We start from the raw sequence: 15358 nt of genomic DNA, 5'->3' as shown, positions 1-15358 counted from the left end.
CCCCACCCCCCCGCCCGCCGCCCGCAGCGGCACCCCCGGGCCGCGCCCCGCTCCGGTGCCGGCGGGGGGGGGGGGGGGGGGGAGGGGGGAGACGGGGTTTGGGGGGCTAACGGGGGTGGCATCGTCACCAGGGCGAGCGCCCCGGTGCTGTCCCCAAATCCCCGGTTGGGGACCGTGGCCAGCATCCATCGCTGCCACCCCGTTGGCCGGCCAGTGGACCCCAACCCCGGGGACCCCCACCGCAGCCCCCCGACGCCCCGGGATGTGGGTAGGGGTCAGCCCGGCACAGCCGCCCCAGTACCCCCAGGGCTGTGCCACCCCGATGTGCCCCGGTGCAGCGGGCACGTGGCCGGCACCGTGGCCTGGCCAGTGGGTCCGTGGCACGAGCCCCGTGGCACTGTCCCCTGGGTGGGGGTGACAGCAGCACGGAGCCCCTTCCCCTTCCTACCTCGTGCTGGAGACGGATGCTTTGCTCCCGGGCATCACCACGGGGCCACCGGCACTGCCCCGCTGCTGGCTGCACCCCGCGGCCACCGGCCCGAGGGACAGGGACGCCAGGGCTCCCCGCTGCCACCGCAGAGGGGACGAGGAGGGCTCCCGCACACCCCTCGCCCGGGGGGAGGACGGGGAGGGGAGAACGTCCCCGTCTCCCTCCCGGCAGCGCTGCCTCTGCTCCCGGGCTCAGGCTTTGTCTAACTCCTTCCCACGCACTCCCGCTCGCGCTGCGGGGGGGAAGGCGGCCTGCTCGCCTCGCCTCGCCTCGGGGGGCTCACGGCCCCCCCGGGGGGGACCGCCTGCCCCCCAGCACCCTGCGGGACCAGCATTGCCTCCCTGCCCCGCGGATGTCGTGCTGGGGGACGGGCACTGCCCCACGCACAGGGACAGGCGGCGAGCCCCCACCGTGCCAGCGCAGCACGGGGTGGCGGGGGGCACTGTCACCCGATGTGGGGCACCGACAACCGTGGCTCACGCATGGCTCACCCTCCGTGGTCCCCCCCGTGGCAGTGGGGACCGAGGGAGGGACAGCCACAGCCACCAGCCCCATCCCAGCCCCATGTGCTGCTCCAGCACCCATGGGTGCCACCGGCTCCCTTTGGAAAAGATGGTGCAACAGGTCCGTGGAGCACCCTGAGGGCTGGTCTGTGGGGCAGGAGCTTGGGGGCAGGGGGGTTAACATGAACCCTCAGTTGGGGTTTCCCCATCGTGGGGTTAACCCCCCCGGCCCTATAGATCTATAGGGTGGCGCAGCGCCGGCGCGATGGGAGCTGGCACACCTGGTTGCCTGGAGACAGGGGAGGTTGGCGGTGGAAATGCTCCTTCCAGTAAACAGCGAGGCTGGAACAAAACCCCGAATGCTAAAAATAGGGAGGAAGGATATCAAAATAAAGAGCGCAGCCTCGCCTCCCCAGGGCACCCCCACGCCACCGCCGGGCACCCCAAAAAGCCAGGGGACGGATGGGGCACACGTGTGGGCAGTGACACGAGTGGGTCTGCGCTGCTGCGGGATCCCAGACCCCCGCTCCCAGACCCCGCAGCAGCCAGCACCTTGCCCGTACGGCTGCGCTGCACCAGCTCGTCACGCACGGTGCACAACCGGCGCACTCGCAGCCCGCCAGGCGCTTGCACGGCCACAGCCACACGCTGTCCCCACCCCCGGGCTGTGCCCCACAGCCTGTGCTGGTTCCAGTTCTGCTCTTACTGGTCCCAGTTGCCCCCCCCCCCCGTGCAGCTGGGTAGGGTGAGGGGCACCCCACCTATGGGTTTACATCTGAGTTTAGGCTGCCCCACGTGGGATCGAGCCCGGACTGGGGACAGGGAGGACAAGGGACATGGGAGGCAGAATCAGGTCCTGGCAGAGGAGAGGACCACGGGGCTGCAGGGCCGCATCCTGCCTGCTCTCGCCTTGACTCCCCGGCTCTCCCCTTCCCCATCGGCACCTCGTATCCCAGCCCCTCCGCGTCCCCATGGGGCGGCCCTGCTGTCGTGGTGGGGGGCAGGCGTGCGCCTCTCCCCTCCCTGCAGCCAGCCTTCCTCCCCGGCCAGCTGCCTTCTTCCTCCTCCTCTCCCCACCCGGGCACCTCCGGGCTGGCAGGATAACAATAGCGAGGAGGATGAGTAAGATGGTCCCCATTGCCTTGGCAACGCACTCCCGCGCTCCCCGGCTCGCGAGGAGCCAGGCAGCTGCCTGAAAAGCGCATCCTCCCCGCGGGGAGGGGGCCTCGGGCGCAGGTAGCGTGGCAGCCCCCTCCCTCCGCGCCGCGGCCTGCCTCCCACGCGCGCACGGGCAGCGCCACGTGAACGCGCCAGGCGCGCCCACGCCAGCCGAGCCCGCACCCGGCACCCACAGCCCCGGGGGGGTTGACGGGGGGTGCCCCCGGTGCCGGGTCCTCACCACCAAGCCTGGGCTACGGGCACGGGGCCGCACGCAGCCCCCTCCCCGGCCAGGCTGCGTCCCGGTGGGCAGGACACGTTGTGGGGTCAGAGATGCCTTGGGGCAGCGTGAATGCTCCCAGGGGGTCCGAAAGCACCGAGCGCCCTCAGAATGGCTCTGCCTGCCCGCTGCCTCGGCGCCACGATGCTCATGCCACACGGCTGGCCGTACCCAGGGCGGCGGGGCGGCCATGTTGGGGGCGGCGGGGCAGCCATGTTGAGGGCAGCGGGGAGGCTGCAGGGCCGTGGCGGCCCCGGGACGGTGCCAGGGCAGTGCCGGGGCAGGGGGAGCCTGGCGGGGGGGCAGCCCCAACGCCCCCGGGCTGCTGGCCATGGTGGAGACTTTCTACGGGCGAGCGGCCGACCTGGCGCTGCAGTCGGCGGCGGGGCGGCCGGGAGGGCTGCCCTGGCTGCGCGGGCTCCTGGAGACCATCCGGCGCTGCAGCTACGTGCTGGAGGTGGCCTTCCCCCTGCGCCGGGACAGCGGCACCTGGGAAGTGGTGCAGGGCTGGCGGGCACAGCACAGCCAGCACCGCCTGCCCTGCAAAGGGGGTGAGGGCGCCGCGGCCTCCGCCCCACGGGTCCTCCCCATCTTTTGGCTCACCTCACCTGCAGCCCCCTCCGGCTGTCAGCGTGTGGCTCGTGGCCATCCCCGGATGAGGTTGAGTCCCTGTCCTAAATGCCACGCGCTCACCAAGGGGGTAATGCACCCCAAACGTGCCCCATAGCGGTCACGGTTGTTCCCGAGGGGGGCTCAGCCTCCTGCCCCCTCCCAGGGGTGCTCTCCGAAGCCGCCCCGTGTCTGCAGGACGGCTGGTGGTTAGGAAATTGTTTTCCATTCTGCGGTTGTCTGGAGGAAAGAGCCCAGCTGAATGATTTCTGATCACCTATTGTGACTGGATGCAGCCGTTTCAGAAGAGTCAAAGCCTTTCCTACATTTCCTCTGTGCCGTTTGTGGCAAAAAGGCAGGTACTCTTCGCTTCTTCTCTCTCTTTTCCCAGGGGTTCGTTTCAGCAGTTCAATCGGCGTCGATGAAGTAAAAGCCCTGGCTGCATTAATGACATACAAATGTGCCGTGGTGGGTAAGTACAAGAGGAACGTAAACGTGTGCGGTGACTTGGGCATGGGATGGGGCCACGGCACAGTGAGTCAGAAAAGCTCGTTAGATGCTTTGTAAATCAGAAGCGCTCTGGACGTGCAGGATGTTCCTCTGGGCACGGATGTGCGAGGGCCAGGCTCGCTGCGGCTGCAGAACGCACCGCTGGGCGTCCGGGACATCGGCGTTCATCGGGGAGCGCCAGGCATTGTGCTTCTCACACACAGGCTCGGTGTTGTCATGGATTCAGCTCTGCCGGGTGGTGGCTGTGGCAGGCTCGGGGTCCGTATCCTGCCTCGGCTTTCCTCCGCACAGGCCGTCAGGAGGGAGCTGTGCGTGGCAGGGGGGTGCGTGCTTGTTGGGGGCTGGCAGAGGACATCTGGCTGCCTCACCTGGTCTTTTCCAGATGTTCCTTTCGGTGGTGCCATGGCGGGTGTGAGGATTGATCCCAGGAAATACTCGGTGAGCTCACCCCCTCCTTCCCCTGCCGGCAGCCCATAACTCACGCTCCATTTGCACAGCCCTTCCTCTCCGCGTATCGCAGCAATGCGCTCTGACAAGCGGGGGGAAGCCGCTTGCAGTGAGTAACACTCACCCAGCAACTGTGAAAAGCAGCTCTGGGGGGGAGACGGGGGTGGTGAACTCTGATTTACGGTTCAGTGCATGCAGACAGACACAGGCTGAAAGACTCCGGAGCAGGGACGCTCCTGTGCTGCTGCGGCGCTGGGGGAAGGTGCAAATCAGCAAGGGGCTGGATGGGGAGGGGTCAAAGGGACCCCGAGTTCACTCATCTCTGTTTTTGACATAGCAAGGCTCCTCAGCTGCTGAGAATTATCCCCCTGCAGACATCGGGGTGTGCTGTGTACAGGCGGGGAAGGGGAGCTGTTGGGTGCTGTACCTTGGCTCCGTGATTTTTCTTGGGGCCTGTAATAACAACAGCGTTTTGATGTTCTCGCACAGGAACACGAGCTGGAGAAAATAACGAGACATTTTACTATAGAGATGGCCAAGAAGGGATTTATAGGTGAGAGTGGTTTTTCCCCTGTGCCATAAGAAGTGAGCAGTTTGCGGGCAGCGGAGCAGGCAGCAACCGCCTGGCTGGGCAGGGCGCAGAGGCCGCTGCTCAGGCACTGCCCGTCAGCACTGGTCACTGCCCCGCTGCTCGGCTGTCAGTTCACTGCTCCTCTCTGTCTCGGCTGTGAATTTGGAGCAGGGAGAGCCCCACACAGCACCAGACACAGCAGCGGCTGGCCCAGGCTGCACTGTAGGTGCTGCTGTTCAGTGTGGCCTGGGCACTGCCCCTGATTCCTGCTGGCCTGCAAGGACAGACGGGGAGGAGGGAGAGTTTCTCCTGCCTCCATGCAAGATGGAGAGCTCAGCGGATGCTAGTCACAGAACAACGACCTTTGCGTTCCCTGTTTACTTGAAAATGTTGGAAAGGGACGTGGCAAAGGCCCTACAGAAGCCAAAGATGCTAACACCTGAGGGAGGCGGGGAAGGTGGTGGTGCAGGGGCAGCTCCAGGCTTTGGACGGGGCATTCCTTGGTGTGCCCAAGAACACGACCAGCCTGCAGAAACCATATGTACATATGTTGTTGGCTGGAGCAAAGGAATTGAACTGCAAAGATGAGATTTGACAGCTTTTCTTCCTCCACAGGGCCTGGGATTGACGTGCTGGCCCCTGATGTCAGTACCGGGGAACGGGAGATGTCCTGGATAGCTGACACCTACACCTACACGCTGGGGTACCGGGTAAGATCCAGTGCTGCTGCTTTGGAGCCCAGGGTGCTGTGGGTGTCACGAGGGTTTGTGCCCAGGGACCCTTGCTGCAGTTTTAGCTGAGGCTCAGGGCTGGGTGAGGGAGGCTGAGGCTTGGGGAAAGCACATTTAGCTAAGGGTGCTTCTCTGGAGGACTCAGACCAGGGGAGACCTTAACCTCTGCTCTTCCCTGCCCGGCCTCACAGGACATCAATGCCCTGGCCTGTGTCACCGGGAAGTCCATCAGCCAGGGAGGGGTCCACGGGCGACACTCTGCCACCGGGCGCGGGGTGCTGCATGGCATCGAGAACTACATCAACAACACGCACTACATGGACTGCATCGGCATGAGCCCCGGCTTGCCTGGCAAGACCTTCGTGCTGCAGGTGAGTGCCCAGCCCCCTACAGCTCTGAGGAGGGCACTTCTTTGGTGTCTTTCTGCCGCTTCTTTCTGGGAGAGCTTCCAGCCTCAGCCCTTGCAGCACTGCCCGGACATGATTTCTTGAGCCCCTGGCTCCTGAGCCCCTAGCATGTCACCGCCACGTGCTGGTGACGCGTTACAGGTGATCTGTTCAGCACCAGGTCCATCCCTGTTTTGCACATCATTCCTGCAAATAAAACCTCTGTAAGGTTTCAGGCAGAGGAACGCACCATGGCAGCCGGCATAGCCAAAATTCCTCCTCTGAGCCATTTTTCAGACCGGCTGCATACGGAGGTTCAGGGGTGAGCACTGCTCACACGGTGCAGGCATTTCCAGCGTTTCTCCATAGCCATCCACTAACAACACATAAATGGGAGCTGCAACAAGCCCTGGTCTGTGCAGCCACAGAGAGGACAGGCAACAGGATATCGAGCTCTGCTGGCCTGCGTGGAAAGAGCTGGTCCCCGTGAGAGCTTCGTGTTTCTGTCACCAGCCAAGCGAGCTCTGAGGATCCCTGCTGCAAAGCTTGTGGGTGCAGCCCCCGTCTCCTGGGGTGCTCTGTGGGTCTGGGAGCAAGCTGGGACCTCAGGGTGCCAGCCCTGCCTCTTCCCCTCTCCTCCCAGGAAGGGCCTTCCCTGCCCTGCAGCCAGGCCTTGCTCACAGAGCGGTGAGCTGCTTCCCCCTGCTGCATCTCCTGCAGCTGCTGCTCTCGGTGGCTGCTGCCCCGACACCGCTGAGCCACCACCGTTCTTGCAGCTTGGCTGGCCGCATTTTCTGCTGAGCCCAGTGCTCTTTGGAAGGAGAAATGAACCGAGCACCGTGCCACTGAAGTCTTGTCTGTGGCCGGCACGCTGCAGCCGGGCTGCCTGGTGGCAAGGTGCTCTCCTCGCGATGCTCACTCCCCAGCACAGCTCCCTGCTGCGGGGAGGGGGGCTCTGGGGGGAGGCTGCGCTCAGCGCTGCTGCCCACCACCCTGCCTTTGGTCGTCCCTGCCCTTTCCCCACATCCTCTGACGGCTGATGTGGCAGAGGATGAGAGGGATGAAGTCCTGGGCTACTTGTGTGTGAAATGTTGCTGTCTTTGGGGGATGTTCTTGCAGTCTTAGGAAGCAGCGTTGTTTTTAAGAGCTGCAGCAAGCTGGCAAGCACTTTGGGGCAGACAGTGCAAAATCACCTGTTCCCATAAGGAGAACCAGGCCACCACCAATGCCCTTCCTTCCCCATGCAGGTGCTGTAGCACCCCTCAGTGCAAGGTGTGGATTGCTCAGATTGTGCCTGGGCGCTGTGTGGTGCCCAACAAAGGGCTGTGTTTCTCACTGCATCTGTTTGCTATTGAGATCAGCTCGTAGAAACTGAACAGCGTGCTGTGCTTGGAACATCACGTCCAGAAGCTCTGGAGGTGATAACGACAGGCTGAGCTGGAAGCGGCTGTCCCACAGGGGCTGCTTTGTACAACCCTGTAACCAGCCAAGGTGGTCTTTGTCCTGCCAGCTCCTCGTCCGCCTCCAGCCAAGCACTCACCAGATCAGAGATGCTGTTTCAGTTGCGCAGCCCAAGGTCACGGAGAGGGGCCTGTTACCAGAGCAGTGGGTCAGCGTTCTCTGTTTGGCCCCATAACTTCCCTCTGCCCCGAGCTGTCGCTGCTCTGTGTTGCTGCAGGGCTTTGGCAAGGTGGGGCTGCACACCATGAAGTACCTGCACCAGTTTGGAGCCCGCTGCGTCTGTGTTGGGGAGACAGACGGGGCCATTTACAATCCCAGTGGGATCAACCCCAAGGAGCTAGAAGACTACGAGAGAGTGAGTTGAGCCTGTTCGGAAAAGGTGGCACTCAGTGCTTGTCCTCAAAGCATCCGTGGAGCAGGGGCTGCCCCTCGTCCCCTGCGGAGCCCAGCTCAGCTCTCCTTCTCGCTCCAGGGCCATGGCACCATAGTTGGCTTCCCGAAAGCAGAGCCCTATGAGGGCAGCATCCTGGAGGTGCCCTGCGACATCCTCATCCCTGCTGCTATTGAGAAACAGCTCACGAGGGAGAACGCGCCCCGGGTGCAAGCAAAGGTACGCAGTGCCCGCGCCGTGCGCTCCCCCTGGCCCCGTGTCACCCGGGGACCTGCTGTGTGCAGATGGAGCAGCCCAGCTGTACCTTCAGTTTGGGCACTCAGCACCCCAGGGAGGTGTCACGTCACCTCACTGATGGTGTTCCCACTGTGACAGAGGGACAGAGAGTGAGGCAGAGGTAGCAGGTCACGTAACTGAGGGGAAGGGGAAAGCCCAAGCCTTTCCCTTTGCTGGCAGGAGCAAGGACCATTGAGGGACCTCGGCTGGCTCTGCTGGCATCCTCAGTCTTCATTGCTTTAGCACATCCCCCCCCCAGGGCAGGGGAGATGATATCCTTGAAGGTCCTGGGTGTTACACTGAAAATCAGAGGCAGCAGATAGGAGTGAGCGAAGCAGGGAAGTGCTACAGAAACCTGCTTCCACCCTTCACCGTGAGCTTTAGGGACCAAAGGGACAAGGCATGCTGGCACCTGGGACTTTGTCACGGCCAAGGTCTTTCACAGCCTGAACCTTTAATCATCTCTTGTAAAACACAAGGTCTGCAGGCCCTGAACCTCCTCAGTGGGGAGGCGAGCACTCAGAACTCTGCCACTAGAAGTGACCTGGTAGGGGGGATAACAGCAGCCCAGCCCAGGTTTCTCCTTTCATTTCTTCCGACCCATGTCACCTCTGCTCTGCTTGTGCTTTCAGATCATCGTTGAAGCTGCCAACGGCCCCACTACACCTGCAGCACACGACATATTCCTGCAAAGAAACATCCTCGTCATCCCGGTATGTCCATCCCCAACGCGCGGGGAGGTGGCAGGCTCACGGCTGTCAGGGCCACATGGTGGTGTCAGCTGCACTGATGCAGATCCAGCCAGGCTCTGAGATCAGGCAGCGTTAATGGTGCTGCTGCAGTTGTTTCCTGCCTCACTCCAGCTCCCGAGCAGATCTGGGGAGCTCAGCTTGCTGTTTCCCTTCTGTACCCTCCCTTGGCCGCAAGCGGTGGCAGACCCCAGGGCTCCTGGCTGTCACCCGCAGGTCCTGCGGTCACGTTGAGCCGACAGCAAACTGCCCCATCGCAGCTGGTGGCTCTGGTCAGAGACCGCAGCCCTAGGATTCAGCCATCCCCCTAACCTCAGGGCTGTCCCTGAGGGCAGGAGTGGGGAGGGGCTGAAGGCAGAGGAGGGAGACCCCCAGATCAGTCCCGGGTCTCGGGGTCACTCTAGGCAGCAAATGACGAGCGTGTGCTGCCCTTGGCAGGACGTCTACGTGAACGCCGGTGGCGTGACTGTGTCCTTCTTCGAGTGGCTGAAGAACCTGAACCACGTTAGCTACGGCCGCCTCAGCTTCAAGTATGAGTGGGAGTCGAGCCGCTACCTGCTGCAGTCGGTGCAGCACAGCCTGGAGCGGTGCTTCGGCAAGGCCAGAGGGGAGATCCCCATCCTCCCGTCCCCCGAGCTCCAGGCTCGCGTGTCTGTAAGTGCCTGCAGCCACGGGTGGCTGTCCTGGCTCACTAGCTGCACAGTCCCGGGCACTGTCTGCTGTCCCCACGAGGGTGTGGGACACAGGGTGTGTGGTGCCGTGCTGCTGTGGGTGGGCAGCTGCCTTCCCTCGGTGTTGGGACAGCTGGGACGGGGCACAGGGTGTCCCACCGCGTGGGGCTGTGCTTCTCCTGCAGCGCAGAGCCCCCCAGGCCAGCTGAGGGTGCTGACCTGTGGTGCTGCGGGGATGTGTTTGAGAAACCGGCCCAGCCTCCCCACAAAAGATTAATTTGCTGTCCCCCTCAGGGTGCCTCAGAGCGCGACATCGTGTATGCGGGGCTGGCCTACACCATGGAGCAGTCAGCCAAGGTACCTGCCGGGGCTCCTGGCCTTACCCCACCCCTCGCTGCGGGGCTCTGCCTGCAGGGTGCCCACCCTCAGCACCACTCCCGCTGGGCCAGCACAAGGCCGAGGTTCCCCTTCCCCTGCTGGCTGTGTCCGTAGCTCGGGGAAAGCTTCTTGCTCAGCAGTGTCCCCTGCTGCTCCTGGCACACAGGGAGCACCACCTGGGTCCCTGTCCCTCTCTCTGTCCCCCTGAACCTTCAGGTCCCATTTCCAGGATTGTTTAGATGAGCCCCGACACGCAGGCCGGTGCTGGCAGTGCTGGGGGAGGCCTCGTGCCACCCCGAGGGGCAATGGCCCTGTGCCGTGCTCAGCAGCGCGGGCAGCGGGCACCCAGTGGTGCAGGGTCTGCTCCAGGTGGGGCAGCAGTGGTTTGGCACACGCAGACCCACCTGTAGACAGCTCCAGCCCCCCTCGCTCATCCAGAGAAGGTGGCCTCATTCCCTTTGGATGCTGCGGTGGCCTTGGCTTGGTCCCCGCATGCGTGGCGCTGTGGGCACCCTCCTCGCTGCCTCCCCCTTGCCCCCAGATCTCTCCAGCACACGCCAGCCTCACAGCTCCTCTCTTGTCAGCAAATCATGAACGTGGCTGCGAGGTACAACCTGGGCCTGGACCAGCGAACCGCTGCCTACCTGTGCGCGCTGGAGAAGGTGCTCACCGTGTACGACGAGGCCGGCTTCACCTACTGACGGGCTGCACAGCACGGGACAGGCTGCCACATGGGGAGGGACACGCGTCTGCTGCGCAGAGGTGCCCCGATACCGCTTGGTGCACAGAGGGGAAGCCCCAGTCTCTATAAATGGCTTATTTGAGTGGTTTATATTCTCTCCCTTGCTCTCAGCTCTCCTGGGCAGGCTGCATGCTGGATTTGTCCCTCCACACCCGCTCTGCCCCAGCCCCTTTGCAGCCTCCTGGTCAGAGCAGGATGTCTGGCTTCACCCCAGCTGCCCCCCTGCCCCCCTGCTCTCCTGGGACTGCCCTGCTGCATGCTGCAGGACTTGTTGGCCAGCTAGGGGAGCTCCTCCAAAAAGCTGGGCTAAGGCAGGTTGCCCTCCTGCCATGGGGCTGAACCCCTGCAGCGCTGCTCCCTGGGGACCCACTGCAGCAGAGCTGGTCCTGCAGTAGCCCCGGCCTGGCTCTGGGGACACAGCTCAGGGGGGTCCCACGACCCCCTGCAGTCTGTCTCACCTTCGTATCTGCACATATCTGCTTCCCTCCCCAAACTGTGCTCCCAGGCGGGTGGGACCAGCGCCAGCCCTGCTCCCCCTGGGGCCAGCCCCAGCTCAGGCCGTTTAACAGCGTGCCCAGCAGTGCATGGTGAGCGCTGCAGGCACTGCTGCAACTGGTGCAGACACGGGGATCGGAGCCAGGGCAGGGATCTGCAGGCGTCAGCAGACCTGTTGTGTGCCTGTGCTGACTGCTGCAGCTTCGCTCCTCGCCGGCAAAGCTGGCGAGCCAGCATGGGTGAGGAATTTAATACAATTCGCACAGGGGCCGGCTCAGCCCAGCCTCTCCCCGCTGCCTGTGCTGCAGCCAAGGGGCTGAAGGCTGGCTGGGGACCCAGTTTGGGCTGGGGGTTCCTCCCTGTGGGAGCTGGAGGCCCAGGGATTGCCCCCTGGGTTGGGCACAGGAGGTCCTGCTGCGGTGGGCAGTGCTGGGCGGTGTGTGGCAGCAACCTGCCCCAAGGCGGTCACGCTGCAGCTGGGAGCCGTGGTACCAGGCACGTCCCCAGCACCCTGAGGGGAGCAGGGTCATGTGAGAAGGTGGGGACAGCAGAGGAGAGGTTCCCCTTTGCTCCTTGCTCCTAGCACAAGGATCGGGGTGCGTGTCCAGGAGGCACCTTACTGCAAATCCTGCTGCTCTGGGTAGGTGTGAGCCTGCAGGAAGCCTGCACCCAGCACCTGAACCCCCTTTGCTCACACAGCCTGTGCCTGCTGGCAGTGCCAGGGGCCAGAACTGGAAGGGAACCAGTGCTTGAGGCCAGGACCACGTCCATCCTCCTCCTGGCTTAGGGTCCTCAGCCCCAGAGGTCCCCTCCATTCACAAAGCACTGCAGCCAGCACTAGGACGGGTGGCACCGGGATGCTGCCAGCACCCCAGGCTCAGCCAGAGCCTGCCACCCGCTGCTGGAGCAGCAGCAAGCACACAGGGAAGAGTTTTGTCCTCATGAGGACCTGCTCCCACAGCCTGCCCCAGCCCCTCAACTCTTCTCCCTCAAACCCGCCAGGCCTGGCCAGCCCTGCCACCTGGGAGCGGGGGCAGCCGCTCTCCCCAGGGACCCCACAACCAGGACCAGGGGGCTACAGACAAGAGTTGGCTTTATTCACGGACACGGGGGCAGCTGTGTCACTGGCAGCTGCCCTCGTATTGCACATCCAGCGACGGGGGCGAGGGGATATCCATGCCACGTCACAACACAGCGTCGGCACTACGGGACCTCGGGGAGGGGGGCGCGGGCACCGTCACCTCCAGCCAGCAGGCTGGGGAGCGGGCTTGGGCGCCGAGGGCTCACAAAGGCAAAAGACCCGTCCACCCATAGATAGAGAGATATATATAAAAAAAAAAATAGTTCCACGACGACCAGAGCAGAACCACAGGGACACGCGTGCAAGCGGAATGTACAGCAGCCCGCGAGCAGGTAAACATGCTTTGTACAGACACGGACACGCCGGGAGCAGCCGGGTTTATGGCGCTGGGAGGGACACAGAGCGATAAACCCGGGCTTGGCGGACACACACGCATACACGCACGCACACCGGCCCCTGCGGGCAGCGCCCACGGCTCGGGCACGCGCCGGGGCTCTGGGGCTTGGACACAGCGGGTTTCTCACTGCTAGACACGATACGGAGACACGGACACGGTCCCTTGGAACGGAACTGGAGGAAGAACTTGTGAGCGAACGGGGCAGGGGCACCCCTGCTCCTCCCCGGCACGCGGGCACCGGCTGGGGCTGGCTGGGGAGGAGCAGGGGGCTACCGGCGGTTCGTTGTGCTGCTGGTGGAAGAGGCAAGGACGGGGGTCCATTATGCCTCTGGCTCGTATTCCTGGTATTCCTCCTGCAGGGTGGGCAACAAAAGAGCCTGTGAGAGAGCCCGCCTGGGGCACGGAGCCCCTGTGCCCCCCACCCTCAAGCCAGCCTGCCCGCGAGGCTGCAGGGCTGAGTGCTGTCAGCCACGCCACCCGCAGTGCCACCCCGGCCCCTCACCTGCGGGGGCTCCTCGTAGTTCTCCCCCTCCGGCTCCAGCAGCGGCTCGACCAGCGGCTCCTCCACAGCCTCCTGGGCCACCTCCTCTGGCTGGGGGTAAAGCGGGGTGGTCAGTCCCATACACACAGCCCCCTGCGTGTCACCCACGCACCCTCCCTGCCCCTTGCAGACCCAGAGGACCTGGTGGAGACCAGCCATGCGCCCGTGATGCTGCTGGGAGCTCCAGCTGGGGGCACCAGGGGAGTGGGATCAAGACAGGTATGGGGCAGGGCGTGGGGGGCTGCAGGGCACCCTGCGCTCCCAGCATTGCACCTAGCCGGGAGGTGACAGGCAAAGGGGCTGGGAGCAGGGCCTGGGTGCGTGTGGCCCTGCAGTGCTCCCAGCCTCATCCCTGGGTGGGTGACGTGTGCTGGCACCATATGGCCCCCTCGGGCTCTGGCAGGGCTGCGGGAGCATCCTGTGTCCCCGGCAGGGTGGTGCCAGGAACCCCTCCCCGGTGCTGGCAAGAAGCAAGGAGGGCGGCCGATCCCCCCCGCGCAGCGGCGGTGCCTGCTGTGGCCTCATTTCTTCAGCTGATGCTATTTTGGGCTAAGCTGGAAGCGAGCGGCTCATCGGGGCGGCGAGATGCAAAAAGCCCGCCGCCCCTCCCGGCCCCGCGCTCCCGCCGCTGTCAGGTCACCTCGCTGCGCGCCCCAGCGCCGCCGCAACGCCGGCCCCGTGCCGCCCGCCGCCATGCGGGACCCCACGCACGCACACGTCCGCGGTGCACGCAGCCAGCACACTGGGGACGGTGGCATCTGTGTGTCCCCCCCCCGCCCGCCGCCAGCCCCAGGCACGCTCAGCTGCAGACCCTCCGGCGAGGCGCTGGGGGTGCCACCGCATCCATCCTGCGGGGCTGGGGATGCCCGGGGGGCTCCCCACTGGGCTGGGGGGGCCGTGGTAGCCCTGCTGCGGGCACAGCGGTGCCAGAGGGCGGGGGGCTCACCTTGAGGTCCGCAGGGAACTCCTCCTTCTTCACCAGCCCGGTGGCCGCCGCGATGTTGCCGGCACCCGAGAAGGCAGCTTCGCCCAGCTGGGACGCCTGCTCCTTCGCCTTCTCAGCCACTGCAAGAGCCGGGGGAGCGCGTCAGTGCCCCCCCTGTGCCGGGAGGGGGGCCTGGCCGCGGTACGGGGAGGTGCTGGGCAGGATCAGGCCCTCCCCGCCTGCGTGCCCGGGCGCTGGGGAGGGGAGGGGGCCGGGACGGAGCTCTGCAGCTGGGCATGGAGCGCGAGCAGCGCCGCAAATCCTTTGTTGCGGGCCCTGTTATATAAGAGGCTTTAGCCGGGTGACATCAGCCCCTCAATTAGCCCCTGATCTCGTTAGCAGGGCCACGCTTCTGGGGACAGAAGGGAGCCAGAGGGGCCCGTACCTGAGGTGACGCCTTGCACCACGCCTTGGGTTTTGCTCCCTGGGGGTAGAAACAGAGAGAGATGGGGTTAGAGAGCCCCACGCACCACACCGTGCACGGGGCCCCAGTAGCGCTCCGTGAGCCGGGGCCACATCCTACCCGCACCCCAGGTGGGATAGCCAGGAGCTGAGCGCCCACCCAGCACCCTGCGAGGCTGCTCCGGTCCCTGCGGGAGACCCAGGCCAGGGCAGCACAGGACCAGCACCACCGCACACTGGGCAGGATCAAGGCTGTGCCGCTGCACAAGGTGTCCCGCGGGAGCTGGGGTCGGTGCCAGGAGCTGAAGCCAGCACAGCGCGGGCACCTCCTGCAGGACAGGGCCTCGGGGTGCTCCAGAGCTCCGGACCCCCCACCGGGGCACGCACCCTGGGCAGGATGAGCCCCCGCTGCCCTGCCAGCCTGGGGCACGGCTCAGCACCGCTCCAGCCCTCGCCGCACAGCGCTGCCGGCGGGACGGAGCAGGACGGAGCAGCCAGCGCTGCCCCGGGTCCTGAGCAGCCCAGAGCCGGACAGCTCCCAGCAGGGGAGTCCCCAGACCCCGGGAAACCCGCACCAGGAGCGGGGCCCGACCACCAGCACCCCTTTGCCCCGGAGCATCCCCGGCAGGGCCCCTGCGGGTCGTAGCGCTGGGGGGAGGAGGGGGCGCAGGGGTCCCAGCAGCGGGGGTCCCGTCCCCTGCACCCCACACACCCCCGGGGCTGGGGCAGGGGCTGCGGGGGACACGGGGAGGGGACACGGGGACAAGCGGGGACAGCAGGGGGATGGGCGGGTGGCTGCAAGGGCAAACGCAGGAGGATGCAAGGGCAGGCGGGAGGGGGGGCGAGGAAGGGGGGCAGGCCCTTACCGACATAGAGGACCCCCTCCTTGGTCTTCTCGGCGGCCTCGGCCACCCCCTGCTTGGTCTTCTCGGCGGCGGCGACCACCCCCTCCTTGGCCTTGGACAAGCCCTTCATGAACACCTCCATGGCGGCTCTGCGGGGAGAGCCCGCACGGCTTCACCCCGGCCCCGCGCCCTCCCCGCCGCATCCCCGCGCCCTCCGGGCCCGGCCCGGCCCCGCCCCGGCCCCGCCGCCCTCCCCCCC

The 15358-nt window shown here is 65.3% G+C and overlaps 2 protein-coding genes across 2 annotated transcripts; one reads left to right on the top strand and one right to left on the bottom strand.

Annotated features, from left to right (window-relative positions):
- The first annotated feature begins 2643 nt into the window (after positions 1-2643).
- On the top strand, positions 2644-10443 carry LOC118173696 (glutamate dehydrogenase 1, mitochondrial-like). Its single transcript, XM_035338483.1, has 12 exons — positions 2644-2982; positions 3432-3512; positions 3933-3988; positions 4487-4550; positions 5184-5278; positions 5491-5670; positions 7364-7501; positions 7619-7756; positions 8446-8526; positions 9001-9216; positions 9528-9590; positions 10196-10443. The coding sequence occupies exons 1-12, from the start codon at positions 2763-2765 to the stop codon at positions 10310-10312; spliced, it is 1449 nt and encodes a 482-aa protein (XP_035194374.1). The 5' UTR covers positions 2644-2762; the 3' UTR covers positions 10313-10443.
- A 1481-nt stretch (positions 10444-11924) lies between these two features.
- SNCB (synuclein beta) lies at positions 11925-15323 on the bottom strand. Its single transcript, XM_035338523.1, has 5 exons — positions 15121-15323; positions 14238-14276; positions 13814-13932; positions 12829-12918; positions 11925-12679 (listed from the first exon to the last, which is right to left on the bottom strand). The coding sequence occupies exons 1-5, from the start codon at positions 15239-15241 to the stop codon at positions 12647-12649; spliced, it is 402 nt and encodes a 133-aa protein (XP_035194414.1). The 5' UTR covers positions 15242-15323; the 3' UTR covers positions 11925-12646.
- Positions 15324-15358: the final 35 nt, after the last annotated feature.

The sequence above is a fragment of the Oxyura jamaicensis genome, chromosome 13 (genome assembly GCF_011077185.1).
Source record: "Oxyura jamaicensis isolate SHBP4307 breed ruddy duck chromosome 13, BPBGC_Ojam_1.0, whole genome shotgun sequence".
NCBI lineage: Eukaryota > Metazoa > Chordata > Aves > Anseriformes > Anatidae > Oxyura > Oxyura jamaicensis.
Note: the sequence above shows the minus strand (reverse complement) of the source record. Positions and strands in the feature narration are given on the sequence as shown.